The sequence below is a fragment of the Penicilliopsis zonata genome (assembly GCF_001890105.1).
Source record: "Penicilliopsis zonata CBS 506.65 unplaced genomic scaffold ASPZOscaffold_15, whole genome shotgun sequence".
Classification (NCBI taxonomy): Eukaryota; Fungi; Ascomycota; class Eurotiomycetes; order Eurotiales; family Aspergillaceae; genus Penicilliopsis; species Penicilliopsis zonata.
The window spans coordinates 619,354-644,922 of record NW_019208924.1 but is presented as its reverse complement, the minus strand read 5'-3'; the positions used below and the strand labels follow the sequence as shown (position 1 = coordinate 644,922).

The 25,569-nt window shown below is 51.0% G+C and overlaps 11 protein-coding genes across 11 annotated transcripts; 7 read left to right on the top strand and 4 right to left on the bottom strand.

Moving 5' to 3' along the window:
• Positions 1-99: 99 nt before the first annotated feature.
• On the bottom strand, positions 100-1,451 carry ASPZODRAFT_154133 (hypothetical protein; the record flags this gene model as incomplete). The annotated part of the gene is made up of 2 exons (XM_022726059.1): positions 100-1,206; positions 1,260-1,451. The coding sequence occupies 2 exons, from the start codon at positions 1,449-1,451 to the stop codon at positions 100-102; spliced, it is 1,299 nt and encodes a 432-aa protein (XP_022578688.1).
• A 984-nt stretch (positions 1,452-2,435) lies between these two features.
• ASPZODRAFT_72844 (hypothetical protein) lies at positions 2,436-2,970 on the top strand (the record flags this gene model as incomplete). The annotated part of the gene is made up of 3 exons (XM_022729868.1): positions 2,436-2,525; positions 2,647-2,879; positions 2,937-2,970. The coding sequence occupies 3 exons, from the start codon at positions 2,436-2,438 to the stop codon at positions 2,968-2,970; spliced, it is 357 nt and encodes a 118-aa protein (XP_022578687.1).
• An 885-nt stretch (positions 2,971-3,855) lies between these two features.
• Positions 3,856-5,395, top strand: ASPZODRAFT_135663 (hypothetical protein). Its single transcript, XM_022723861.1, has 7 exons — positions 3,856-4,087; positions 4,169-4,206; positions 4,270-4,311; positions 4,372-4,485; positions 4,552-4,685; positions 4,757-4,934; positions 5,011-5,395. Exons 1-7 carry the CDS (start codon positions 3,997-3,999, stop codon positions 5,344-5,346), a joined length of 933 nt encoding a protein of 310 aa, XP_022578686.1. The 5' UTR covers positions 3,856-3,996; the 3' UTR covers positions 5,347-5,395.
• Positions 5,396-5,895: 500 nt separating this feature from the next.
• Positions 5,896-6,190, top strand: ASPZODRAFT_18943 (hypothetical protein; the record flags this gene model as incomplete). The annotated part of the gene is made up of 2 exons (XM_022727313.1): positions 5,896-5,927; positions 6,013-6,190. The coding sequence occupies 2 exons, from the start codon at positions 5,896-5,898 to the stop codon at positions 6,188-6,190; spliced, it is 210 nt and encodes a 69-aa protein (XP_022578685.1).
• A 369-nt stretch (positions 6,191-6,559) lies between these two features.
• Positions 6,560-8,596, bottom strand: ASPZODRAFT_72253 (hypothetical protein; the record flags this gene model as incomplete). The annotated part of the gene is made up of 3 exons (XM_022729818.1): positions 6,560-6,680; positions 6,742-7,784; positions 7,850-8,596. The coding sequence occupies 3 exons, from the start codon at positions 8,594-8,596 to the stop codon at positions 6,560-6,562; spliced, it is 1,911 nt and encodes a 636-aa protein (XP_022578684.1).
• A 2,127-nt stretch (positions 8,597-10,723) lies between these two features.
• On the top strand, positions 10,724-11,122 carry ASPZODRAFT_135661 (hypothetical protein; the record flags this gene model as incomplete). Its single annotated transcript, XM_022723860.1, is given in 2 exon segments — positions 10,724-10,826; positions 10,846-11,122. A coding segment is annotated over 1 exon segment (198 nt), but the record flags the coding sequence as incomplete, so codon positions are not given.
• A 474-nt stretch (positions 11,123-11,596) lies between these two features.
• Positions 11,597-12,870, top strand: ASPZODRAFT_102254 (hypothetical protein). Its single transcript, XM_022720803.1, has 5 exons — positions 11,597-11,642; positions 11,704-11,898; positions 11,960-12,053; positions 12,108-12,157; positions 12,217-12,870. The coding sequence occupies exons 1-5, from the start codon at positions 11,632-11,634 to the stop codon at positions 12,371-12,373; spliced, it is 507 nt and encodes a 168-aa protein (XP_022578682.1). The 5' UTR covers positions 11,597-11,631; the 3' UTR covers positions 12,374-12,870.
• On the top strand, positions 12,850-13,848 carry ASPZODRAFT_72793 (hypothetical protein; the record flags this gene model as incomplete). Its single annotated transcript, XM_022729861.1, has 3 exons — positions 12,850-13,130; positions 13,208-13,389; positions 13,469-13,848. The coding sequence occupies 3 exons, from the start codon at positions 12,850-12,852 to the stop codon at positions 13,846-13,848; spliced, it is 843 nt and encodes a 280-aa protein (XP_022578681.1).
• A 138-nt stretch (positions 13,849-13,986) lies between these two features.
• Positions 13,987-15,181, bottom strand: ASPZODRAFT_18938 (hypothetical protein; the record flags this gene model as incomplete). The annotated part of the gene is made up of 2 exons (XM_022727312.1): positions 13,987-15,087; positions 15,149-15,181. 2 exons carry the CDS (start codon positions 15,179-15,181, stop codon positions 13,987-13,989), a joined length of 1,134 nt encoding a protein of 377 aa, XP_022578680.1.
• A 1,271-nt stretch (positions 15,182-16,452) lies between these two features.
• ASPZODRAFT_145282 (hypothetical protein) lies at positions 16,453-17,028 on the bottom strand (the record flags this gene model as incomplete). Its single annotated transcript, XM_022725090.1, has 2 exons — positions 16,453-16,882; positions 16,961-17,028. 2 exons carry the CDS (start codon positions 17,026-17,028, stop codon positions 16,453-16,455), a joined length of 498 nt encoding a protein of 165 aa, XP_022578679.1.
• Positions 17,029-18,691: 1,663 nt separating this feature from the next.
• ASPZODRAFT_18937 (hypothetical protein) lies at positions 18,692-25,364 on the top strand (the record flags this gene model as incomplete). The annotated part of the gene is made up of 5 exons (XM_022727311.1): positions 18,692-18,867; positions 18,930-18,970; positions 19,051-22,400; positions 22,487-25,149; positions 25,214-25,364. 5 exons carry the CDS (start codon positions 18,692-18,694, stop codon positions 25,362-25,364), a joined length of 6,381 nt encoding a protein of 2,126 aa, XP_022578678.1.
• Positions 25,365-25,569: the final 205 nt, after the last annotated feature.

The window sequence follows — 25,569 nt, the reverse complement described above, 5'->3', positions numbered from 1 at the left end:
CAGATATTGTACAGCATGACCAGAACCCGATAGATAGAAAAGCTGACCCGTAACCAGACAACACATAAAATACAAGTCCAATGATGGATATTGGCCGGACTATGCCCATTGTCTCGGATGTCTAAGGACGTCCATTAATTCTCTTTCCTTCTCGGTGGTTTCATCGACGGCCTGCTCCTCGCCGTCTGCGGAATCAGTCCTCGTTCCAGAGACGGGATCCATATATACCCAGCTTGCGGTGCGGGGAAGGCTCATAAGGATACTCTCTACCCTAGCGTTGGGAGTGCGCAGACCGAAGCTGGTACCGCGGTCGTACACAAGGTTGAATTCAACGTAGCGGCCGCGTCGAAGCTGTTGCCATTCCTTCTGCTGAGGGGTGAAGGGCATGTCCTTTCGGCGTTCGACGATCGGGACGTAGGCGGGGAGGAAAGATGCAAGGGCATCCGACACAAAGGAGAAAAGAGTCTCCTGTGGATTGGAGGAAGAAGAGGACGAGCTTTGCAAAAAGCTAGCATCCAGATCATCAAAGAAGATACCTCCGATGCCGCGGCTTTCGCCACGGTGAGGCAGGTAAAAGTATTTATCGCACCAGGCCTTAAACTTGGGGTAGTAGGTGGCATCGTGTCTGTCACAGGTGTCCTTAATTGTCTGGTGGAAATGCTTGGCATCTTCGGGGAAGAGGTAGGACGGTGTTAGATCAGTGCCGCCGCCAAACCACCAATTCTTCTCTCCGTTGATAGGGTCCTTCGGGTCTGAAGTTTCGAAATACCGGTAGTTCAGGTGGACAGTGGGTGCCATCGGGTTATGAGGGTGCAGGACGAGAGAGAGGCCGGCGGCAAAGAAGCTCAACGAGTCCACGTCTGCCCCGACAAACGATTTGTGATCGGCGCGCATCTTTTCAATGGCAGGGCGTGGCAGTTCCCCGTAGACCACTGACACATTGACGCCTGCTTTCTCAAAAACGTTTCCATCCTGAAGGACGCAGGAAATACCGCCGCCGCCATTGGGCCGGGTCCAAGTATCCGCGTGGAATTCTTTGCCATCTATTCTGCTGAGTTCGTCCACGATCTTCTTCTGGTGTTCTTTGATCAACTTCTCCATTCGTAAACGCATCGGAGACGACTCGTTGATTGTCGATTGTCGTTTCAGGGTCTCGTCAAGCTCCACAATGGAAGGTGCATCGAGTTCGGTGACTTCTCCGGTCATCTGCAGGATCTCGTCAGGGAGAGCCTCAACACATCTCGAGCATCATTTCTTACCATGGAGTAGATCAATGCTCCTATGAAGGGGATCCCAACAGCCAGTCGTAGATATGGTCTCCAAACAGTGAACTGTTGAGTTTCGCGTGGTTTCTGCTCAGCCGAAAACCTGCGGAATTGAATACCGAATTTGCGCGTAGGAGTGAGACACCTTCGAGATGGTAACTGTCGTAACGACCTCCGAAGAGGCATATATACTGCTGAAGAGGCCATTGGCTTGAATAATTGGCACAATCACACGACAAGGATGATCAAAATCTTATAGTATCATGCGAAACTTTCTTCAATGTTCTCCAATGACAATTCTGATAATTCTGGCACCACCGTCAGGCATGGCATCCGAGAATCAGCCCACCGGATGTTTGATGATGGCGGCAAGAATAGAAACTACCTGATTGCACAGAAAGCCTTATGTTTGTCCTGTTTGCTCATATCACTGTATTTAGTATAGTATGAAGAGTCCAGAATGTTTGCAGTGTTTGCACCTCACTTCCATATCAAGATAAGGACAGTAGCTCTACAGTACCTAGGTGCCTAGGTCGGTAGATATATTTTGTAGATTTTAAGCTTGATGAAATGAATATGTATTGAATTGGAGGTTTTCTCATATAATAAGAATCTATAATACCATGCATGTAGTTGTTCAAGTAAATACGCTAGAGAGGCGAATAGATACGGACCGGCCGGAGGCGAATCAGTGATCACCATGTTGCTGAGCGATATCGTCATTCTGCCGCAGCCTGTAGCCGATCGCAATGAATCATTCTCCTAAGTCAAGCCATGCAGAAAAAAAAAGGGACCTACAGGCTCCAGCACCACCAGATATCAATATCTAACAAGAGCCCTGACAATATTTGACAGTAGAATAAATATTAAATCCCAGAGTGTTGGTGTAAAGACTCACATGACTCACGTGTGGGGCGCTCACCGCCTCCATGTGATCCTCTATCAGGTGCCTGTATAATACGCGGGGCTGTAGCCTTGAGCAGTCGATTAGCCTCCCTCTTTGTCATCAACCTTGTAGCCTTCCATCCCTCCACTTTGTCTCCTTATCATCTCTCATCAACTACCTATCTCCTACCTGCTTGAAGAAGTTATCCATATTCAGTCACAGTACTTGCAGCAGATCATAAACTCCCAGGCTTCCAGTCTTATAATACGACACTATCAGTGACGATGCGCTCGAAGTTCAAGGACGAGCACCCCTTCGAGAAGCGCAAGGCAGAGGCCGAGCGTATTCGCCAGAAGTACGCTGACCGGATTCCAGTACGTCTCTCTGTACTTTCTACTGTTTATCTGTGATGAACTTCTTCCTGCTGCGTGCGGTAGACGATGTGGTTTCTCACCGCTTCTTTGACAACTTACTTACCTCACCACTTTGTTGTAGGTTATCTGCGAGAAGGTCGAGAAATCGGACATTGCAACCATCGATAAGAAGAAGTATCTTGTTCCTGCAGATCTCACTGTCGGCCAGTTTGTCTATGTGATCCGCAAGCGCATCAAGCTCTCCCCGGAAAAGGCCATCTTCATCTTCGTCGATGAGGTTCTGCCACCGACCGCCGCATTGATGAGCAGCATCTATGAGGAGCACAAGGATGAAGATGGTTTCCTGTACATCACGTATGCATTTGGATCTTGAATTTGCTAAAGTGAATTGCCATGCTGATCTCTTTTCAGATACTCTGGCGAGAACACATTCGGCGACTTTTGAAGAAGTGAACAACCAATCCAGAATCTCAACCGGTAGCTTCCGAGATCATGGCTTTCAACCAGTCGTCATTTAGCCGACGTACGATTGACTTGCCAGTGTTCAGAAAGAGAAGGGATTAGTAGTTTAACTTGCAGGGGGTTTCCTTTTGTTTGCAGGCGTTCAACTGGGCGTTATAATTTATCTTTTGATACTTTCCCTGACTTGGAAGAATATTCTATTGATGGTTATGAATTAAGTCGTCTATCCACAGGTAACTCGGATAAGCCTCTACAGCTTTCTCTTGTTACAGTCGGGATACAGGCTTGTCCTTCAGTTTATACCGCTCTTGGTCCTGCAAGTGAAATTCTATCCCTCTCCCTCCCCCCTTTCCCCCCCAGCAAGCTTGCGGCGAGGCTGGTGTACACTGTATAGTGGTCGTCATCCTGGAGGTGCCTGATCGCTTTCAAGGAGACGTTCACAAATGAATGCACCTCAAAAACTGCTTCTTAATCAAGTCGATTCTCACCAGCCATAACTCATTATTTTATACACGTTGAGACTCAGATCAGATTCCAGAATCATGTGTCATAAATTAAATCTCGTGATAGGTAACTAGTACCCTGCTGGTATAGTCAGTCAGCACTGTAGCTTCCTTGACCTTGTGAACCAGTCCTTCACGAATATCAGTAGATGCTAATAGGAAATAGAAGCGACATGTGTATCATTTGAATAAATAATATTTCAACTCAGAGTAAAGAACTCTCACGTTATTGTACCTGATTATTATTACAGGGCCGAGGCGGCCCGTAGTTATCAGTAAGGTTAAGAGGTACTCCCGTCGGGTCCGATATCGTTCCTCGTCCGGGACTAGTGTCTTTGGGGCAAAAAGTTTTGAACGAGTCGGCGCGCGTGGAACAGTTGAATCAACTTTCTCTCATTAGTTAAGGCCGTTGCTTAATTACTTATACTTCTCTTTTACTATAGCCCTTTTAATTCAATTGTATTTTTCTCTTTTCTGTTCTCCTTTCACCGAGCAAATAGAAGATAATGTCTCCGGCTCTTGCTCCCCAGGCTGGTGCGGGTTCCGCAACCAAAAATGTCAAGAAGGAGTCTGCGACTGCTCGTCTCCTTGGATCCGGTATGGTTTACTCACTCCTGGGCTTGAAAAAGATTTGGAAGAGCTTTGAGAGATGAATGCGACGATACTGACGATGCCTAGGAACTTCCGGCATTGCCGAGTTAATCATTTTCCACCCTGTATGCCCGCCGAAATCCTCCGTCGGCAGACCTTTCGCGCATGGATACTAACAATGGGACAAGGTCGATACCATTGCGAAGCGATTGATGAGCAACCAGGGCAGGGTTCGTGGCTAATGGATCGGGATGACTATCTATTAAGCGAGAATTGACTCTCTTTGCTAGATATCGTCGATGAATGTGTTCAACCAGGTCATCTTCAAGGAGTATGCCGAAGCCTCTGCCGGCCGCAAGTTCACCTCGCTCTTCCCTGGCCTGGGTTATGCTGCTGGATACAAGGTTCGTCTTTGCGAACGACGGAGGTGATATCCTGGGGAGGGTTCGACCTTTGCTCACGGATTACAGGTTCTTCAAAGAATCTATAAGTATGGCGGCCAGCCCTTCGCTCGTGATTACTTGGCGCAGCACTACAGTGCGGACTTTGACGCCGCGTTTGGAAAGGGAACTGGCAAGGCTGTTATGCATGCCACCGCTGGAAGGTATGTGATACTTCTAAACCTGAGGATTCAGGCGAGTCTCCTTGGCTAATCATCTTGTTTTCTGCGCTCAGCTTGATCGGTATCGGAGAGATCGTTCTCCTTCCTCTGGATGTGCTGAAGATCAAGCGTCAGACCAACCCGGAGGCTTTCCGCGGCCGTGGTTTGTTTAAGATTATTTCCGATGAGGGTATGGGGCTCTACCGTGGCGCTGGCTGGACTGCTGCTCGTAACGCTCCTGGATCATTTGCTGTGAGTACCGCTTATCTGGAGACATTGGTCGCCATCTATTGCATGTTCCTAACCATCTTGATTTCTCCCCCAATAGTTGTTCGGTGGTTCTGCCTTTGCCAAGGAGTACATCTACGGCCTGACCGACTACAACTCTGCGACCTGGGGCCAGAACTTTGTTGCTTCCATCTGCGGTGCCAGCGCCTCCCTTGTTGTGTCCGCCCCTCTCGACGTGATCAAGACCCGTATCCAGAACCGCAATTTCGAGAACCCCGAATCCGGATTCCGCATCATCTCAAACATGGCCAAGAACGAGGGTTTCACCAGCTTCTTCAAGGGTCTGACCCCCAAGCTGCTGATGACCGGCCCTAAGCTTGTGTTCAGTTTCTGGCTGGCACAGACCCTGATCCCTGCATTCGGCCAGGTCGTATAAAGCTGGACCACATATCTTCCATTTCCTTTTCCCTCATGGCCTTCCCGCAGTCTGACATAGAGCTCTAGAGCATAATGGATTCCGGCCTTCCTTGTATGTGTCGCTATATATTAGAGCATGAACGTTGAATTCAAAATAAATAATCTCCACTTATCAAATATTCTATTCTCATCATATAGCGGATATCCAATACTTCATCTGTAGATAGTATGGTATATTAATATAACCAGGTAACTAGTAAGTAACTACTAGCTAATACGGAGTAGCTCTGACTAGATGACAGGAGCTGAGGAGCCGCCAGCGAGAAGCATATAGAAAAAAAGATCACGTGATACGAAGTGAAGCTTGAAGCTTCAAGCTTCAGATCAAAGTGATCATGATAATTATTCCATGCCGACCTAGACCTGAAGCGCCTACCTCGTACAAACAAAGTATGAAGCTTATGCTCCCTTCTTACCCCAATACAGAATTGATATAACTAGTATTCCCGACATCTAAAACTGACACATAATGAGCAGAAACTACCCCCTCCAGAAACCAACAAACACAATGTCCACATCGATCCCGTACCTGATCTCAAAGTACGTCAAAGTCCAAGAATACCCATCATCAAAGCGATAAAAGAAAAAAAAAGACTAATATATATATTTATGTTTCTTTCTCCAGATTCGCCGACCCCATCTTCGCATTCACCATCGGCACCGCAGCGGCCGCGGTGCGTATCCGTCGCGATCAGCAAGAAAAATATCCCGAGCGGGCGTCGGAAATAGGATATGGAGTTGTGCTGGCTGATGGCGGGAGACGGTTGCAGCGGTGGTGGAGGGGGGATTTCAGCGGGTTATAACTAGGTTGTTCGTTTCGAGAAAGGTTGTCTCTAGACGATGGAGTTGGGATTTGGATATATAGATGATACCCGGAGATTGAACGCATGTACGAACTGTCTACTATCTAGGCATCTACATTAGAATGGTTACTGATGAAATGACTATTAGAAAAAGGAATTTATTGTTCTTGAGAACTTTTCCTGCCTCGAGCAACTGAACCATTGCAGATCATGATGTATCAAAACTAAATCTATGCAAGTCATCATGCACAAAGAAAAAAGAAAAAGAAAAAACGAGCCCATTATTTCGTAAAACAACCCATAAAAGCCTACTTTAGTCGTATGGCCATTGGAGAAAACACATTAAGGAAAAAAAGAAGGATGAGACGCTTAGTCAAGCTCCTCAGGGCGCTCCTCAACCTCGTCGGCGGTACGAGTAGCGCCAGGGGCGGGACCACCAGGGGCACCGCCGGCAGCACCGTAGGCGGCAGAGATGATGGGGTTGGCAATACTAAAAGAAAAGAGTTAGCATCAAGTTTTTTTTTTATTGTTTTAGGATGGTGGGAACATACCCCTCAAGCTCCTTCTGCTGCTCCTCGTACTCCTCCTTGGTGGCGGTCTGGTTGTTGTCGAGCCAGGAGATGATCTCGTCAATCTTGCTCTGGAGCTTCTCCTTGTCGCCATCGGCGATGGTGAGCTTGCCCTCGCTGAGGGTGTTCTTGAGCGAGTAAGCGTAGGACTCGAGACCGTTCTTGGCCTGGATACGGCCAGCCTCGGCCTCATCCTCAGCCTTGTACTTCTCGGCCTCAGAGAGCATGCGCTCGATGTCCTCCTTGGAGAGACGGCCCTTGTCGTTGGTGATGGTGATCTTGTTGCTCTTGCCAGTGCCCTTCTCGATGGCAGAGACGTTCATGATACCGTTGGCATCCAGGTCAAAGGTGACCTCAATCTGGGGAACACCACGGGGGGCCGGGGGGATACCGGTAAGCTCGAACTTGCCGAGCAGGTTGTTGTCCTTGGTGCGAGCACGTTCACCCTCGTAGACCTGGATAAGCACACCAGGCTGGTTGTCAGAGTAGGTGGAGAAGGTCTCGGACTTCTTGGTGGGGATGGTGGTGTTGCGCTTGATGAGAGCAGTCATGACACCACCAGCAGTCTCGATACCGAGAGAGAGGGGAGCAACATCGAGAAGAAGGATCTCGTTGGTGGACTTGGAGGAGGTATCACCAGACAGGATGGCGGCCTGGACGGCGGCACCGTAGGCAACAGCCTCATCGGGGTTGATGGACTTGTTGGGCTCCTTGTTGAAGAAGTCGGCGACGAGGCGCTGGATCTTGGGGATACGGGTGGAACCACCGACCAGGACGATCTCGTGGACGGAGGCCTTGTCGATCTTGGCGTCACGGAGGACACGCTCGACGGGCTCCATGGTGCCACGGAAGAGGTCCTGGCACAGCTCCTCGAAACGGGCACGGGTGATGGAGGTGTAGAAGTCGATACCCTCGAAGAGAGAGTCGATCTCAATGGAGGTCTGGGCAGCCGACGAGAGGGTGCGCTTGGCACGCTCGCAAGCAGTGCGGAGACGACGAAGAGCACGAGCGTTGGTGGTGAGATCCTGTTGAATATAAGTTAGTATTCTGTTTTTCTTTTCTTGTGAATGTGAAAATGGAATTGACATACCTTGCGGTGCTTTCTCTTGAACTCGTTGACGAAGTGGTTGACGAGGCGGTTGTCAAAGTCCTCACCACCCAGGTGAGTGTCACCAGCGGTGGCCTTGACCTCGAAGATACCCTCCTCAATGGTCAGGAGGGAGACATCGAAGGTACCACCACCGAGATCGAAGATGAGGACGTTGCGCTCACCCTCGGTCTTCTTGTCCAGACCGTAGGCAATGGCGGCAGCGGTGGGCTCGTTGATGATACGGAGGACGTTGAGACCGGCGATGAGACCGGCATCCTTAGTAGCCTGACGCTGGGAGTCGTTGAAGTAGGCGGGGACAGTGATGACGGCGTTGTTGACGGTGCCGCCCAGGTAGGCCTCAGCGGTCTCACGCATCTTGGTGAGGACCATGGAGGAGATCTCCTCAGGGGTGAACTGCTTGGTCTCGCCCTTGAACTCAATCTCGATGATGGGCTTGCTGCCCTTGTCGACAACCTTGAAGGGCCAGTGCTTCATGTCGGCCTGGACCTCAGCGTCCTGGAAACGACGACCGATCAAACGCTTGGCGTCGAAGACGGTGTTGTGGGGGTTCATGGCGACCTGGTTCTTGGCGGCATCACCGATCAAACGCTCGGTGTCGGTGAAAGCCACGAAGGAGGGGGTGGTGCGGTTACCCTGGTCGTTGGCAATGATTTCGATGCGGTCATCTCTGAAGATGCCGACACAGGAGTAGGTGGTACCCAAGTCAATACCGACAGCGGGAGCCATTTTGTGTGTGTGTGGAGGGGTCGTTAATAAAGAAGAAAGGAAAGGTTCGTGATAAGTGTAGTGTACAGAAGACTCGGGGGGTGTTACGAGTCAGAAGAGAGGATTCAGTTTAGATTGAAGTATGTGTGAAAAGGAAGACTGAGGGGAGAGAAAATTGTGCGAAAGGCGTTCGTAGATATAGGGTGGGCGGTGTGGTTCACTCATGGGCCGGAAGCTTCTAGCAAGCGGCAGGTTTCGATGGGTGTCTATGGGTTTCTAGAGCTCCCAGCGCTCTTCCAGCCGCTCCTGGAATCCCCTAGCAACGCCCGGAGGTGGTTGCCAGCTGGTTCCAGGGCGCCTGTCAAAACCTGAGGCGTCTCACAGCCCCTTTGGGCCTTTATTTCCTATGTTTTGCGTCTGAATCTGGCGAGCGAGGATCTTACAGAAAGCGAGGCGGGGTGGTCGATGACGTAATAGAAGGTGGGATGAAAAAGTTCTTTGTGGACACGACAATTCGAAGTGAGCGCTCCTACTGTACGTTTATTTCCTACAGTCCCTACGGTCTAAATGGAAATAGTAGAGAGAGCCAACAAGATTGCTTCTATCAGTCAGATCTGCGAGACTTTTCCCCCCCTGCTCGTTCGTCATCCTGATTGATATCTTAGGAGGGGTGCCCAACATTGAGATCATCTATGGGGTTTCACTGTCAGGAAACAAAACGTGCAGGTCAATAGAAAAATTTCCACTTCACTAGGCCTCGATTTTTTTTTTCTGTAGAAACTCCCGAATCGCGAGGTATTATTTAGCTATGGGGGCTACAGGGCCATATGAGTCATTGTTTAACGCCATCCAAACCACAGTAATAGAGAAAGTGGGATTGTGGGAATTTTTGTGTATACCTCAGGCAGGCATGGCAGTGGGACTATCATTGTATCCCTAGGTAACTACAGAAACCATACCTAAGTATTTAAATGCATCTATCTTCTATCTTCTATATTTCTTCTATCGTTCTCTACTTGACTGCTTTTGAGCTGAAAAAAGCCCTACTATCGTCGAATAATGTGGCATTCTGTTAGCTCGAACTGCATATAAATATCATATTCTATGTTGAAGAATTGAATGATGTGTCTATTAATCCATCATTTATTAGAATAATTGGATCAATTATATGGCGATTACAGAGTATCGAAGCTAGGCACTAACTATTAGGCTTATACTCATAGGTTAAGATACAGCTTAAATTTAATATGGTGTTCCCCATATTCTTTCACGGACTGTACTAGATGATAACTGGCTTATAGTTGAAAAGCCGCCTGCCGAGGTCTTTCATGGTCACTGAGTATAAATATGATATCACGAGTACCTCTCAGTCTATCTGTTCTCTATAAAATATATCAACTAGTATTAGCTCAGTCAATGAGTATAAACCATCATTACTAGATATTATTATAAAAATGTACCAGTACCATTATTTTCAACACCATTGATTTCCCATCAAATATCAAGTACTCCATATTTGAGCAGTCATAGTAGATATTGACTAGTTAACTAGAAGGTAACTACCTAAGTATATAAGTAGGTACCTAGATACCTCCTAGTGTACCTAATAGTACTACATAAAGTCGATGAAGGGCAAGGTTTGTCACGGGAGCGCTAGTACACTCGATCATCCAGCTCAGCCAATCAGCATCCTGGCGCTCTTACTGCATTGAATCTCCCTTGCGACTTTGCCCCAAAACAAATGCCCTGTTTGGTTTAAGGCGTCGGAGGAGGTCTGGCTCCCATCTCCCATCGGATCTCTCACCTCACCTCCCTTGTTCGTCACAGCGCGCCTTCTTCTCTATCTTGATCTCTCATTTTCCTTTCGTCTCCCATCGATTTTCGTTCCATTCCCCTTCAGGACTGAATATTTCCACGTTGAAAACATGGGTGATCACGCTACTTCTTTCAACGACCCCGCCGCCAACGCTCCCGATGCTGCGGCTTACAACAAGGGCAAGGGCAGAGCCCAGGATCCCTCCCTTGAGATGAGCATGGACGAGGACGAAGAGAGCGGTGAAGAGGAGAGTGACAATGATGAAATGGTAATTCCATCGAATCCACGTGTAATCCACAGAAAGGCTAACATTTTTTTCTTTGCACTGTCTAGAACGAAGGTAATAACAATAACCCCCCCAGTTTGAATACCATCGAATTGATCGGTCATGCCCGCTTTTCCATAAACCCCATTGCTTTCATCTGCTTCCGATCTAACTCGTGCCTGTTGTTCTAGAGGACGAAGATGATGACAACGATAACCTCGAGCCGATTTCAACCCAGAACATCATCGAAGGCGGCCGTCGCACCCGCGGTAAGAGGATCGACTTCGCCGAGGCCGCCCAAAAGGCCCAGGCCGAGGGCGAAATGGATGAAGACGATGACGACGAGGATTTCGATGGCGGCGAAGAAGAGGACCACCAGATGCGCGATTAAGCTTGTCTAAACACGACCAAAATGCAGGTGGAAGGCCTCCGTTATTTCTTACGAAGTCATACATCATACAAAATGGGAAGGCGATCTTTTCATACGATTGAAAGAGGATGAATGTTAGGCGCTGGGTTATTGGGGAGTTTCACTTCGTTTTAGTCTCTATAATTTTTTATCTTTGTATGGAGACAGTGTGAATGACCATATGGCATACAGTCTTTTATCTACCCCTTCTCAACAATGTAATGTCGGTTTGAAGAACACAAAACTAAGCGCAAGCTGTCGAAATAGATAGGATATCTAGAGTACGAGTAATAAATGTCTGTTATTGCGCCGACGTTTGCATCCGGAGCTCGACCCTCGACGTCACGTGCAACCCCGGTCCAGGGACCAGCCACCAGATAACTAATGATCATCACGGCAAGATGGCAATTAATCCTCCTATTAATTCCCCGTGCTCTCTGAGCCCTGCGACACGTTCAAAATCTACGCAGAGAACTTCTTCGGAGTAACTTCGGAGTTCAATAAACTAGTACATGTTATGACAAGATGTCCAAGTAAAAAGCTATCTCTTTGATAATAACGTCAACATGGCTTCACGGTAGGTAGACACTCTGCATCCCACCAACCCTTTTTGTTTGTGGATATAGCTAATCCAGCAGATTTCCCCGGTCGAATCTCCACCAACGCGATCCCCGCGCTTCTTCGTCGCTCTTTGATTCCTACGGTGGCGGTTCCCGGTCCGGTAGCAAGTCGCCCGGGCATATCGGCGGTGGGTACGGGGGATACGGGGAAGGGTATATGAACGGTGGTAGTGCTGGTGGAAGCAACTATCGCACTGCGACGCCGGATAAGAGGTGTGTATTTATATATATATATATTCGATTTGTGTGTTGTCTCTATGCTAACACTCTGCAGAGGCCATTACTCCGATGCAGTCCTCTCATCTCTTGAGTCGCAGAATGATGCCGAGGTGGAGGGGATCAGTGCAAAGGTCAAGATGCTGAAGGAGGTGTGTGCCTTTTTTTCTTGGCTCTTCTTATATTGATCATTGCTAATGGTTTAGTTAACTGTCGCTATTGGTGACGAGATCCGCGAGTCATCCGCACTTGCAGAGTGAGTCCTCCGGTCCCTGAACATGCTGACTACCCCAATATATACTAATCAACCAACAGAAAAATGAACGACTCCTTCGAGGCGTCGCGCGTCCGTCTTCGCGGCACTATGAACCGAATGCTCCGCATGGCCGAACGCACCGGCGTCGGCTGGCGTGTCTGGCTGTGCTTCTTTCTCGCGGTTTTTCTTCTTTTCGCCTACGTGTGGCTGACATAGCCACATGGTGCATGATTCTTATATTCCTAAACTTGGTTCTAATCTGTATAGCCAATTAGTCTTGACCCGGCGTTTGGAGTGAAAATTGCCAAGATCTTTGATAGATGTATATACAGGTATCTTAAGACTTGAAAACAGAAAACAGTGGTTTGACATTTACATCGTTCACTTCTAGAATGAGCTTATAGTCCCCATTCTGAGCCTTCTTACCTTGTCGATCGGCATCGGATGAATTCCCTCTTCGGCCGGTGATAAGACGGACTTAACGTCACATATCACCATCCAACAAGGTCTCTACACTTTCGTGATTCAATGATACTGGGATTTGATTCTCGGCGAGTGACATTAATCTCTCCGAGGGAGCTTGCCCTTCGGGCGATACGCATATATAAAGCAGGTCACCTACTGCTAGAGGTTAGGCACAACCAAGTTTATTATTTAATATCCTATTCTATCTTAAAACTTCTAACGAGAAGATGCAGTGGCTGGTCACCGGCTGTTCCACGGGCCTCGGCCTCGATCTCGCGCGTGCAATTCTGCAAGCCGGCCACAGCTGCATCGCCACCTCACGCAGCAAGAGTACCAACCCGTCTGCCGTGCTGGAGATCGAATCCCTGGGCGGGGTGTGGGCGGAACTCGACGTGACGGCGCCCGATGCAGAGAGTGTTGTCTTGTCTCTTGTACGAGAACACGGAGGGGTGGACGTCCTAGTAAACAATGCTGGCTATGCACTCGGTGGTGTTGTCGAGACATTCAAGTGATTCTATCAAAAACACTTTTGAATATATACTTAAAGATGATATATACTAAAAATTGTATGGCTCGGCTCGACAGTATCGATTCAGGACGCGCACTTATGGAAACCAACTTCTTTGGCCCTGCACGGCTTATCCAGAGCCTCCTTCCCTCCATGACGAGCCGTGGAACAGGCGTGATTGTCAACATCTCCAGTGCGGAGTTCTGGCATCCCCATCCCGGGACGGCGTTTTACGCTGCCACAAAGTTTGCAATAGAGGGTAAGAGATCAAGATATATATATATATATATAACTGAAAGCCCACTTCTATATGATGTGCTGATGAGCTTGAGTGGTAGGCTTTTCCGAAGCCCTAGCTGCAGAGGTTCTTCCCCTCGGTATCCGCGTGCTGATCGTCGAACCTGGCGCGATGCGCACACACTTCATCCACCCACATAAAGTCGGGCTGTCTCCTCTCCCCGCCGCGTACGTGGGTACTCCTGCCGATACGGTGCTGAAGGTGATTATCTCTGCGCATGGACTGGAAGGAGTGGATCCAAGACAGGCAGCGCAGGCCGTTGTACGGGAAGTGACTGCTGGACCTAGTCGTGGGAGAGAGTGTTCGCTGCGGATGCCATTGGGTGGGGAGTCTGTCACCTTGACCAAGGCACGGGGAGAGGGTTTCTCTCGTTTGGCGGCGGCGGTGGCGGCGGAGGATGTGAAATGTGACTTTGCGTAGGCTTTAGGATACTGATTGTCCTGGAATAGTATACTTATAATAATGATAGAACACTACTGTTCACAGCACTCAATGATTGCAAGCCTGACTTGTACTATATCTATGGTTGTCTACTTGTATACAGACTACTATACTGTCCTATTCCATCCTATCGCTCGTCCGGCGTCTATGCCGCCGAAATCTATTTGATTGATTCCCCCGACTCGCCAATGAGGCCCGTAGGTCGTCCTCGTCAATCAACATTCCACTCGTGTCAAAGCTGTCGCCTCCACCGCTCCACCGGTCGAGAAAACGGCGCTGGGCATCGGTCTCGCGCGGCCGGCGCAGAGACGGCGGCGGGGGGAGACCGCCACGGCTGCTTGTTGTGCTGGTTCGGAAGGGATTCATGGCGAAGCTGTCGTCTTCGTCGAATTCTTCGTCTGTATCGGTGTGTTGCCATTCATCTTCGACTTCTTCGTGTCTTCCTCCTCCTTCTCCTTCTCCCTCTTCCTCTTCCTCTTCCTCTTCTCCATCGTCATCTTCTTCGTCATCACTATCGTCTTCTTCCTCTGCTTCCGGAATATCGTCGTCAAGATCACGGGCCATATCTTCACTCATATTATCTTCTGCAACGGGGATCTCGTCAAAATCTCGATCGTCCTCGTCGTCTTCCTCGTCGTCTTCTTCATCGTCATCGTCTTCATCATCCGGAAACGCCTCGGGGATATCATCGTCCAGATCCCGCTCCATGAACTCCTCCTCGTCAATCACGTCCTCGTCCTCTAGATCCTCTTCGCCTTCCTCGATTAACCCTTCGGCATCTGCATCGGGGATATCCTCGTCCAAATCCCGTTCCATGGGATTGGTATCCTGTCCGTCCAATTCGTTCGTCCCGTCGTTATCATCCGCCGCCACTGCAGCAGCGGCAGCAGCCATCTCCGCCGCGGCGGTGGCAAGGGCTTCTTCGCGTTCCGCCTCTTCCTCCTTCATCCCCAGCATTGTCTTTGCGCATCCCGCAGGCCGGATCCACGAGTACCCGAAGGAAGAGATGTTTTGTTTCCGAGCGCGCAGGGCGCGTTCCTCGAGTAGTAGCGCAGACAGGCTGCTCGAGGGGGTCGTCGATGAGATGAGCGTGCGGCTCTGTAATGGTGTTGCGGGGGCATTGCGGCGGGCGTGGCCATGTAATTGTGTGGGCTCGTGAGTATGTTGGTTTTGTGAGGAGCGGTAGGGCTGTGAGGAACCGAACCAGAGCTCGTAGGACTGCTCTTCAGCTTTTCTTTCTATATTTGAATTGGACGTGGAGGTGGAAGGAAGAACTTACGTCGCGGGGTGTAATTAGCGGTAGCGAGAGCATGGCTAGTCGTCTGCTGCTTGTTTTGCTAGAATCGATAGTGCACTAGGAGAAGGTGACGAGTCTTTGCAGCTTTCGTCTCTCTGTAAGATTGTTGACGGTTTGTTGATTCTTGTTGATAGAGCTGATTACCTGCTATCGTGGATGTTTATCGACAAAGTGGATCCAAGTAGTGATACCTTAGGCATCCACAGTACCACCTTACTCCCATACTTGACCTACTCGTAGATAGTATATGATATTATTTAATAGACTCAATACAAACACCCCTAGACTACATAAGTATGCTCTTAAGAAGTTGGCTTGATGAAGGCTAACCATATAACTAGATCAATAATTTAACAAACTTCTGACTATACCTACTGCATATGTAGTAGTTAACTAGAGTGTAGAGTATATACTAAAAAGTACAACTAATTCACTAACTACTAGTTAGTGACTATCTAGATACAGTCCTACATACTACAAGTTAGTACTAAGTAGTAACTAGTTAGGTAGTAAGTAGTTACTTAGTAAGAGAGTAAGGAAAGCACTGCTGAAAACGGCAAGCAATTACCCCGGCCGATATCCGCAGTTTCAACCCCGTCTACAGCAAGCTTCCAGTTCCTACTATAATAGCGTATTCTGTACCCAAGTGGGCGAGACAATATCTGTATGATGCCGAGTTCCGAGTACCGTGTTCAATGTGTACGCAGTAGTAGTATTCCTGTAGTGGTGCCTATGTAGTATGTAGTAATGGTTTGATAGAATGCGAGCATCACCTCATAGAACTGATTTCTCCTTATTTCTGTGTGTAGAATATCTGAGATGGAATGATGCCATGTGTATTACTGTGTCTGGTACTCTTTAGCCTGGTCAATGCTCTTATTAGCCTGTTACTGTAGTATGTAACTACAGTACTCAAAATATAGTACTGTGGCCTCTCCGTAGGTTACTTTGGCGGAGTGTTTCGAGTCCGGTTTTCGGGTGAGCGGACTGTTCCGGTTTCTCCCGACCAGGGTGCTTTTCCGCTCCTGAAGAGGAGCGTCGGCCGGTGAACCCGATGCGGGCAAGTCTGGAAACATCGGGAGGATACGGAAGACACGCTCACTGTACAGTGACTACAGTGCCTTGAATATGAGTCCTACTCTGTAGGAACTTCCAAGTTATGAGTACGGAGTAACTATATCGACCCACGAATTACTTGATGAATACCTCGACGACCATGCCATTGACTAATTGATGAAGATTTAATTTACTATTAAGTAATTTATTACTATTCGGTGGGGAGATTGTCAGGAGACGAACATAGGTACTACGTAGTATACACCTACTCCTTGTAGGGACGCTTCCTCAGATTCCAGCTCACTATACGGAGTAGTAGTACCTCTAAGCAAGGTGAGACCATACACTGTGCTTGATAAGGTGATGACCTCAAAGAATGAGCTGGCGGAAACTCGGGAAGCCCCGAGATCGGGGGACCGCCCGGCCAGTCGACCATCCAGCACACGGCGAAAAGTCAGGGAGAGGGAGCAACCAACCAGGCCGGAGGGCTTTCTAAACAAGCGGAGAAGCACAGATGCCCAGCCGTTGTCGGAAGGTGCTCGACGAATCGTAGCGGATGCGTACTGGATTCTTCTTTGTGGTTGCACCTTAGCAGTGTCCACTGTCCACCCCGCTCCGAGCTTACCTGGCAGATTGCCCTGATAGTGTACTAGGTATGTACTGGTATGTACCTAGTAGTAGTGTAGTGTATTGTACAGTACAGTACAGAAGTCGGTACTCGTAGTACTAGGCGATCACCGTGGGGTACGTCCGAAAGCCGGCCGGGTGGCACATGTGCTCTGTGCGCTCCCTTCCACATAGTACATGCTGTTAGCTCGCCTGCCGCGGCAAAGAATTTAGCTGGTTATTGGTACTTTGTTTACTCGGTAGGATTGAGATTGAAGATTGAATTGATTAGTTACTGTACAGAATAGATATTGTATTAATCATTATTTATTATTTATTATTTTTTTATCGTCTTCTATTCTCTCTTCAAAATATCATCGTCAAGATTCATCACGAACATACTCTATGTAGTAGAATATCTTGCATAATATACTATGCTATCAGCCAATCGATAAATAAGCAGCCGCACCCTTGCACTGCCCCATGCAGTAGTCGTGGACTTAGTATGCCCGACTTAGTTATGGAGTACGGAGAGACTACCATTTAGTTAGTACAAAAAGAAGTAGTATGTAGTATGTAGTATGTAGTATGTAGTATGTAGTATGGATTGCTGACTATTACTAGGATTCTATAAGCTGTTATTTCTCCACCAATTTAGTCTGTACTCTATTCTCTCCACCGAGGAGTTACTCCAGAGGTACTTAACTTAGTACTCTCAAGTTTCTACATACCTAGTAGGTATGTAGATACCTTTAGTTACCGTAATTACAATACGTATTCTAGACCAAGCTAAGAAACTCACAAGTGGATCTTGACGTAGAGGGAACTTAATCTGCTTCCGTAAGGTTGGAATGCTGCATCTCTGATTGGTGGCCGTTCTTATCTCCCAGTCCATAAGGCTCGCCATATCTCAGGCTCCCACGGAGTTAATGGTACGTTAAGGGTACCGTGAACTGGCTTGAATGGTGGAATTAGTTACCCAGGTAGTCAGTCTACTTCTTTTCCTTCCCTAAAGTACGACTTTACAGAGTCTTTTTTTCAAGCTAATTATCGTATGCAAGATCGAAGATCTCTACGCACCTCGAAGCGGAAGCTTGCAACGGCGGGTTCCGAAAGCGTTCACCAGAAGCGGAACGTCTCTTTGGTAGTAAGTACCTAGGTACCTCCTACCTAGGTATCTAAGTTTAGGTAGAGGTAGCTAGTAGGTACTTTGTACAGGTAATATACTGTATTTACCAGTCATTTGCCACGGCGGAAGCCTTCCAAAGCGTCCCTATCTACTCGGCCCTCCCACCTGGACAGCTGTGCTCCGTACCAAAGGGTGAAGCAGGAGGAGGCACCTCCTAGTAAACACCCCACAACCATCGTTGGCTGTAATTTTCCTTTTTTCATACCTTACCTAGTACTGTCTGTATTGTCTGTACTGTCTGTATCGGAGTCCCTGGGCCAAATTCCCCCGGACCTGCCCTCCTCCCTCCTCTATTTCTCCCCTCCCCCTCCCTCTGCACTGACTCTCTCTCTCTCTCTCTCTCTCCCTTTTTCATTCTTCCTCTCCTTCTCTCGTCTGCTTCACCCCCCCCATCAAATATTCTATCGAGAGGCCAGACGCTGGGTCCCTATATCGCCCCGCTAGCCCTCCCTGTCTACCTCTGGTGACGACATTCGTCGAACAGACAACTATCTTATCGTCTGGGCTTCGATCGCCTTGCCAATTCCGACGCGGACCAGAAAAAAAAAGATACCCCCCCCTCCTTCGGTCGATAGCTTAGAATAGCTTAAAACAAACCAATTTCCGCTCTCTCTCCCCCTCTCCTTCTCTCGATCTCTTCTGGTATCCATTTTCTGTCGGCGGTCGGCGGAAGAATGGGTCTTAACCTGGAGGAAATCTATGGCACACAATTAGTCGAAGAGCAACAGCCTCAGGAGTATTCCGAGTACCAGCCGAAGAAGGGGTATGGCTGGGCACAGACGCTGCCCGAGAGGCAGGGTCTGTATGACCCCGAGTACGAGAAGGATGCCTGTGGTGTAGGCTTTACTGCGTGAGTGATGGATCATTGACGATTGAGGATTTATAGAGACAAAAGCTGATTCAATTGAATAGTCATATCAAGGGCAAAGCTAGTCACAAGATCGTCAGCGATGGTGAGATCCTCGATAATTAGATATTACAATTTTTGCTATGATTTTCCCAGACCAAATGAGCTGACATGGCTTGCTTCTAGCTCGCAACCTGCTTTGCAACATGACACACCGTGGTGCTGTTGGTTCCGACGCCCGCGACGGTGATGGTGCTGGTGTGATGACCAGTATTCCGCACAAGTTCTTCGTCAAGAATTTTGCTCGGGATGTCGGTGTCGAGCTGCCTCCGCTAGGCCAGTACGCGGTGGGGAACCTGTTCTTCAAGCCTGATGAAGAGGCGCTTAAGCAGTCCACGGCCTCCTTCGAGGAGATCGCGAACTCGCTCGGTCTGCGCGTGCTGGGCTGGCGTGAGGTGCCGCGCGATTCCACCATCCTGGGTCCCGCTGCCCTGTCGCGCGAGCCCATCATCATGCAGCCCTTTGTCGTGCTCCAAGACGCCTATGGTGCCGGCACCAAACCGGAGATCACCGACCCGGAGAAATTTGATGACCGCACCTTTGAGCGCCAGCTCTACGTTCTTCGTAAGCGTGCCACTCATGTCATTGGCCTTGCCAACTGGTTCTATCTCTGCTCCCTAAGCAACCGCAACATCATCTACAAGGGCCAGCTGGCCCCCGTCCAGGTTTACCAGTACTACCATGATCTGGTAAACGTCGACTATGAGGGCCACTTCGCCCTCGTCCACTCGCGCTTCTCCACCAACACTTTTCCCTCGTGGGATCGCGCCCAACCTCTGCGCTGGGCCGCCCACAACGGTGAGATCAACACTCTGCGCGGCAACAAGAACTGGATGCGTGCTCGTGAGGGTTTGATGAAGTCTGACATCTTCGGCGAGGAGCTTGACTCGCTCTACCCCATCATCGAGGACGGTGGTTCCGACTCGGCTGCCTTTGACAATGTTCTCGAGCTGCTCATGATCAACGGTGTGCTCTCTCTCCCCGAGGCGGTCATGCTCATGGTCCCCGAGGCCTGGCAGGACAACCCGGCCATGGACCCCGCCAAGGCTGCCTTCTATGAATGGGCTGCCTGCCAGATGGAGCCCTGGGATGGTCCCGCCCTCTTCACCTTCTCTGACGGTCGCTACTGCGGCGCCAACCTGGACCGTAACGGTCTGCGTCCCTGCCGTTTCTACGTCATGGATGACGACCGCATCATCTGCGCCTCTGAGGTTGGTACCATCGATATTGACCCGGAACGTGTCATTCAGAAGGGCCGTCTGCAGCCGGGTAAGATGCTACTTGTCGACACAGTCGCCGGTCGCATCATTGACGACACCGAGCTGAAGCAGACCGTCGCCCAGCGTCATAACTTCCAGGCCTGGCTCGACAAGGAGCTGCTCAAGCTGCCCGCCATCGATCAGGCCCTGCGCAACCAGAACGTCGATTTGAGCTTCGCACTCGATGCCACGACTATCCAGAATGATCCCCGCCTCAAGGCCTTTGGTTACTCCTTCGAGCAGGTCACTCTCCTCCTCGGCCCCATGGCTGCCGACTCCAAGGAGGCCCTGGGATCCATGGGTAATGACGCCCCGCTGGCTTGCATCTCTCCTCAGCCCCGTTTAATCTATGAGTACTTCCGTCAGCTCTTCGCCCAGGTCACCAACCCGCCCATTGACCCTATCCGTGAGGCTGTTGTTATGTCCCTCGAGTGCTACATTGGCCCCCAGGGCAACTTGTTGGAGATGGACCCGACCCAGTGCCACCGGATGCTTCTCCGCTCGCCCATTCTGAGCATTCCGGAGTTCAAGGCCATTCAGAATATCCACCAGGCTCACCCGGCGTGGACCGTCAAGGCCATTGACATCACCTTTGAGAAGCGCAAGGGCATTTCAGGTTATATCGAGGCCCTCGACGCCATCTGCGACGCCGCCACGGAGGCCATCAAGAACGGTGACAAGATTCTCATTCTCTCCGACCGGGCCACCTCGGCCGACCGCGTCCCTGTGTCGACCCTCCTGGCCACGGGTCTCGTCCACCACCACCTCGTCCGCAACAAGTGGCGGTCGCTCGCGGCGCTGGTCGTCGAGACTGCCGAAGCTCGCGAGGTGCATCACATGTGCGTCCTGGTTGGTTACGGTGCAGACGCCATCAACCCCTATCTCGCCATGGAATGTATCCTGAAGATGAACCGCGAGAAGCTGATCCGCAAGCCGCTTTCTGACGAAAAGATCATCGAGAATTACAAGGCCTCCTGCGACGGCGGTATCCTCAAAGTCATGAGCAAGATGGGTATCTCTACTCTCCAGTCTTACAAGGGCGCTCAGATCTTCGAGGCGCTCGGTATCGATGACAGTGTCATCGACCGCTGCTTCGCTGGTACTGCGAGCCGCATCCGTGGTCTGACCTTCGAGCTTATTGCCCAAGAGGCCTTTGCCTTCCATGAGAAGGGCTTCCCTGCCCGTGAGATTGTGCAAATTGCAGGTCTCCCGGAGTCCGGTGAGTATCACTGGCGTGATGGCGGCGAAGCCCACGTCAACGACCCCGTCAGCATCGCCAACATCCAGGATGCCGTGCGCACCAAGAACGATAAGTCATACGAGGCCTACGCCCGCGCTGCGCACGAGGCCATCAAGAACTGCACGCTCCGCGGCATGTTGGACTTTGACTTTGAGCAACGAAACGCCATTCCCATCGACCAGGTCGAGCCATGGACTGAGATTGTGCGCCGCTTTGTCACCGGTGCCATGTCCTACGGTTCCATCTCCATGGAATCCCACTCCACTCTGGCCATCGCCATGAACCGCCTTGGCGGCAAGTCCAACACCGGTGAAGGTGGTGAGGACCCGGAACGCAGCAAGCGCCTCGAAAACGGCGACACCATGCGCTCCTCCATTAAGCAGATTGCTTCCGGCCGTTTTGGTGTCACCTCCAACTACCTGGCTGATGCCGATGAGTTGCAGATCAAAATGGCTCAGGGTGCCAAGCCCGGTGAAGGCGGTGAGCTTCCCGGCCACAAGGTTGTCGGCCCGATCGCCCGCACCCGCCATTCCACCCCCGGAGTGGGTTTGATCTCTCCGCCGCCGCACCACGACATCTATTCGATTGAGGATTTGAAGCAACTTATTTACGATCTTAAATGCTCTAACCCGCGTGCTCGTGTCTCTGTCAAGCTCGTCTCTGAGGTTGGTGTCGGTATCGTCGCCTCCGGTGTCGCCAAGGCCAAGGCAGACCACATCCTCATCTCCGGTCATGACGGTGGCACCGGTGCCTCTCGCTGGACCGGTATTAAATATGCCGGTCTTCCCTGGGAACTAGGCCTGGCCGAGACCCACCAGACGCTAGTTTTGAACGATCTCCGTGGTCGTGTTGTGGTGCAAACCGATGGTCAGATCCGTACCGGCCGCGACGTCGCCATCGCCTGTCTGCTTGGTGCTGAAGAATTCGGCTTTGCCACGACTCCTTTGATCGCATTAGGTTGCCTGATGATGAAAAAAGTAATTTCCTGGTTCTTTTCATGCTTTCGAGGCTATTTTGAGGCTATTTTGCGGTTGATAATGAAGTTTTTGCTGACTGAAACTAGTGCCACCTGAACACCTGCCCAGTCGGTATTGCCACCCAGGATCCCGAGTTGCGGAAGAAATTCAAGGGTGCCCCGGAGCATGTGATCAACTTCTTCTACTACATCGCCAATGAATTGCGTGCCATCATGGCCAAATTGGGTGTTCGCACCATTAACGAGATGGTTGGCCGGGCGGAACTCCTCAAGGTCCGCGAGGATATCCGCAATCCCAAACAGGAAAAGATCGATCTGTCGTTGATCCTGACTCCTGCGCATTCTCTGCGCCCTGGAGTTGCGACCTATAACGTCCGCAAACAGGATCACCGCCTGCACACCCGTCTGGATAACAAGCTGATTGCCGAATCCGAGCTAGCGCTGGAGAAGGGTCTGCCTTGCCGGATCGAGTGTGATATCGTCAACACCGATCGGGCACTCGGTGCCACTCTCTCGTACCAGATTAGTCGCCGCTACGGTGAGGCAGGTCTGCCGCAAGATACCGTTCATGCCAACATCAAGGGTTCTGCCGGTCAGTCCTTCGGTGCGTACCTGGCACCCGGTGTCACCCTGGAACTCGAGGGTGATTCCAACGACTATGTTGGCAAGGGTCTGTCTGGTGGTCGTCTCATCGTCTACCCGCCCCGCGGCGCTAGTTTCAAGGCGGAAGAAAACATCATCGTCGGAAACACCTGTCTGTACGGTGCGACCAGCGGTACCTGTTACTTCCGCGGTGTAGCTGCAGAGCGATTCGCCGTCCGCAACTCGGGCGCCACTGCAGTGGTTGAGGGTGTCGGTGACCACGGTTGTGAGTACATGACCGGTGGTCGCGTCCTCGTTCTTGGCTCCACTGGCCGCAACTTTGCGGCAGGTATGTCTGGCGGTATCGCCTACGTGCTCGACATGAACCAAGACTTCCACTCCAAGGTAAACATGGAGATGGTCGAGCTCTCGGGCATCGATGACCCGGCTGAGATCGCCTTCGTGCGCGGCCTCATTGAGGATCACCACCACTACACCGGCTCTGAGCGGGCGGCCCGCATCCTCCTCGACTTCACCCGCGCGTTGCCCCATTTCGTCAAGGTCCTCCCCACCGACTACAAGCGTATCTTGCTGGAGGAGGCCGCCAAGGCTGAAGCTGCCAAGAAGGCCGAGTTCGCGCTGCCCCTGCTGCCCGCGGCTGCCGAGAAGCCTGCGGCTAAGGCTGAGGAGCCTGCTAAGAAGGCCGCCGATCTGCTGGACATCGAAGACAGCATCAGCGACTCCAAGACTGAGAAGAAGCGCTCCGCGCTCATCCTCGACAAGACTCGCGGTTTTATGAAGTACAGCCGCCGCAGCGAGAAGTACCGTAACCCGGTCACTCGCACGCGCGACTGGGCTGAGCTGTCTAATCGCCTCAGCGAGGACGAGCTCAAGTACCAGTCGGCCCGCTGCATGGATTGCGGTGTGCCCTTCTGCCAGTCGGACACTGGTTGCCCCATTTCCAACATCATCCCCAAGTGGAACGAGTTGGTGTTCCAGAACCAGTGGCAGGATGCTCTCAACCGTCTTCTGATGACCAACAACTTCCCCGAGTTCACGGGTCGTGTCTGCCCCGCCCCTTGCGAGGGTGCTTGCGTCCTGGGCATCAACGAGGACCCCGTTGGCATCAAGTCAATCGAGTGTGCCATCATCGACCGTGGCTTCGAGATGGGTTGGATGGTGCCCCGCCCTCCTAAGGTCCGTAGCGGCAAGACTATCGCCATCATCGGCTCCGGCCCCGCCGGTCTCGCCGCGGCGGACCAGCTCAACCGCGCCGGCCACAGTGTGACCGTGTACGAGCGCGCGGACCGCATCGGCGGTCTGCTCATGTACGGTATCCCCAACATGAAGCTTGACAAGAAGGTCGTCCAGCGCCGTGTGGACCTGATGGCTGCCGAGGGCATCAAGTTTGTCACCGGTACCGCCGTGGGCGCGGAGAACGATATCTCGCTCCAGTCCCTGCGCGACTCCAACGACGCTGTCATCCTTGCGACCGGCGCCACCGTGGCCCGTGACCTCAAGGTACCCGGCCGCGAGCTTGATGGCGTTCACTTCGCCATGCAGTTCTTGCATAAGAACACCAAGTCCCTGCTCGACTCCGGTCTGGAGGATGGCGCGTACATCTCCGCCAAGGACAAGCACGTCGTTGTCATTGGCGGTGGTGATACCGGTAACGATTGCATCGGTACCTCGGTCCGCCACGGCGCCAAGTCCGTCGTCAACTTCGAGCTGCTGCCTCAGCCTCCCCCGGAGCGTGCGGGTGACAACCCGTGGCCCCAGTGGCCTCGCATCTACCGTGTGGACTACGGTCACACCGAGGTCAAGACCCACATGGGCAAGGATCCCCGTGAGTACTGTGTCATGTCCAAGGAGTTTGTCGACGACGGCAACGGCCGGGTCCGGGGTATCAACACCGTCCGTGTGGAATGGACCAAGAGCGCCACCGGCGGTTGGGACATGAAGACCGTCGAGGGCAGCGAGCAGTTCTTCCCTGCCGACCTCGTCCTCCTTTCCATGGGTTTCCTGGGTCCTGAGGACCGCCTTCTCGGCGACGTGATCGAACGCGATGCCCGCAAGAACGTCAAGACGCCTCCGGGCCGTTACTCTACCAACGTCGATGGTGTCTTTGCTGCAGGTGACTGCAGACGCGGACAATCTCTGATTGTCTGGTGAGTTTCTCTTCCCCCCCCCATCAATTCAACCTTTAAGACCCTTTAATACTAATTGTCACAGGGGCATCAACGAGGGTCGTCAGTGCGCCCGCGAAGTCGACTCGTTCCTGAGCGGCACCAGCTCTCAACTTCCCGTCACTGGCGGTATTGTGCGTCGTCCTGCCATCGATGCTGTTCCGCAGATCCAGGAGATCCAGGTTGCCGCCGCTTAAACCTGGCTGCGCTACACACTTGATGATAATGACTTTGACGTGAAAAGTTCATGCAAAAGAAGTTTAAAAAAAAAGCCAACTCCCTTGCTCTTTTTCTTTTTTTTGGTCTGCTCCGTACAGTTGGTTCCCTCTTTTTTTTCTCCAATTGTGATATCCGTTTCTTTTTTGGATGTAGGAGTTCGCGAGGCAGGATGTTCGGCGTCTC

Bases quoted from the DNA above. Each gene is read 5' to 3' on its own strand.
- ASPZODRAFT_102254 (XM_022720803.1), top strand. The intron at 11,899-11,959 runs GTGTGTATTTAT...AACACTCTGCAG, and splicing joins ACTGCGACGCCGGATAAGAG to AGGCCATTACTCCGATGCAG. The intron at 12,158-12,216 runs GTGAGTCCTCCG...ATCAACCAACAG, and splicing joins GAGTCATCCGCACTTGCAGA to AAAAATGAACGACTCCTTCG.
- ASPZODRAFT_135663 (XM_022723861.1), top strand. From the start codon at position 3,997: ATGTCTCCGGCTCTTGCTCCCCAGGCTGGTGCGGGTTCCGCAACCAAA. The intron at 4,312-4,371 runs GTTCGTGGCTAA...TCTCTTTGCTAG, and splicing joins TGATGAGCAACCAGGGCAGG to ATATCGTCGATGAATGTGTT. The intron at 4,686-4,756 runs GTATGTGATACT...TTCTGCGCTCAG, and splicing joins ATGCATGCCACCGCTGGAAG to CTTGATCGGTATCGGAGAGA.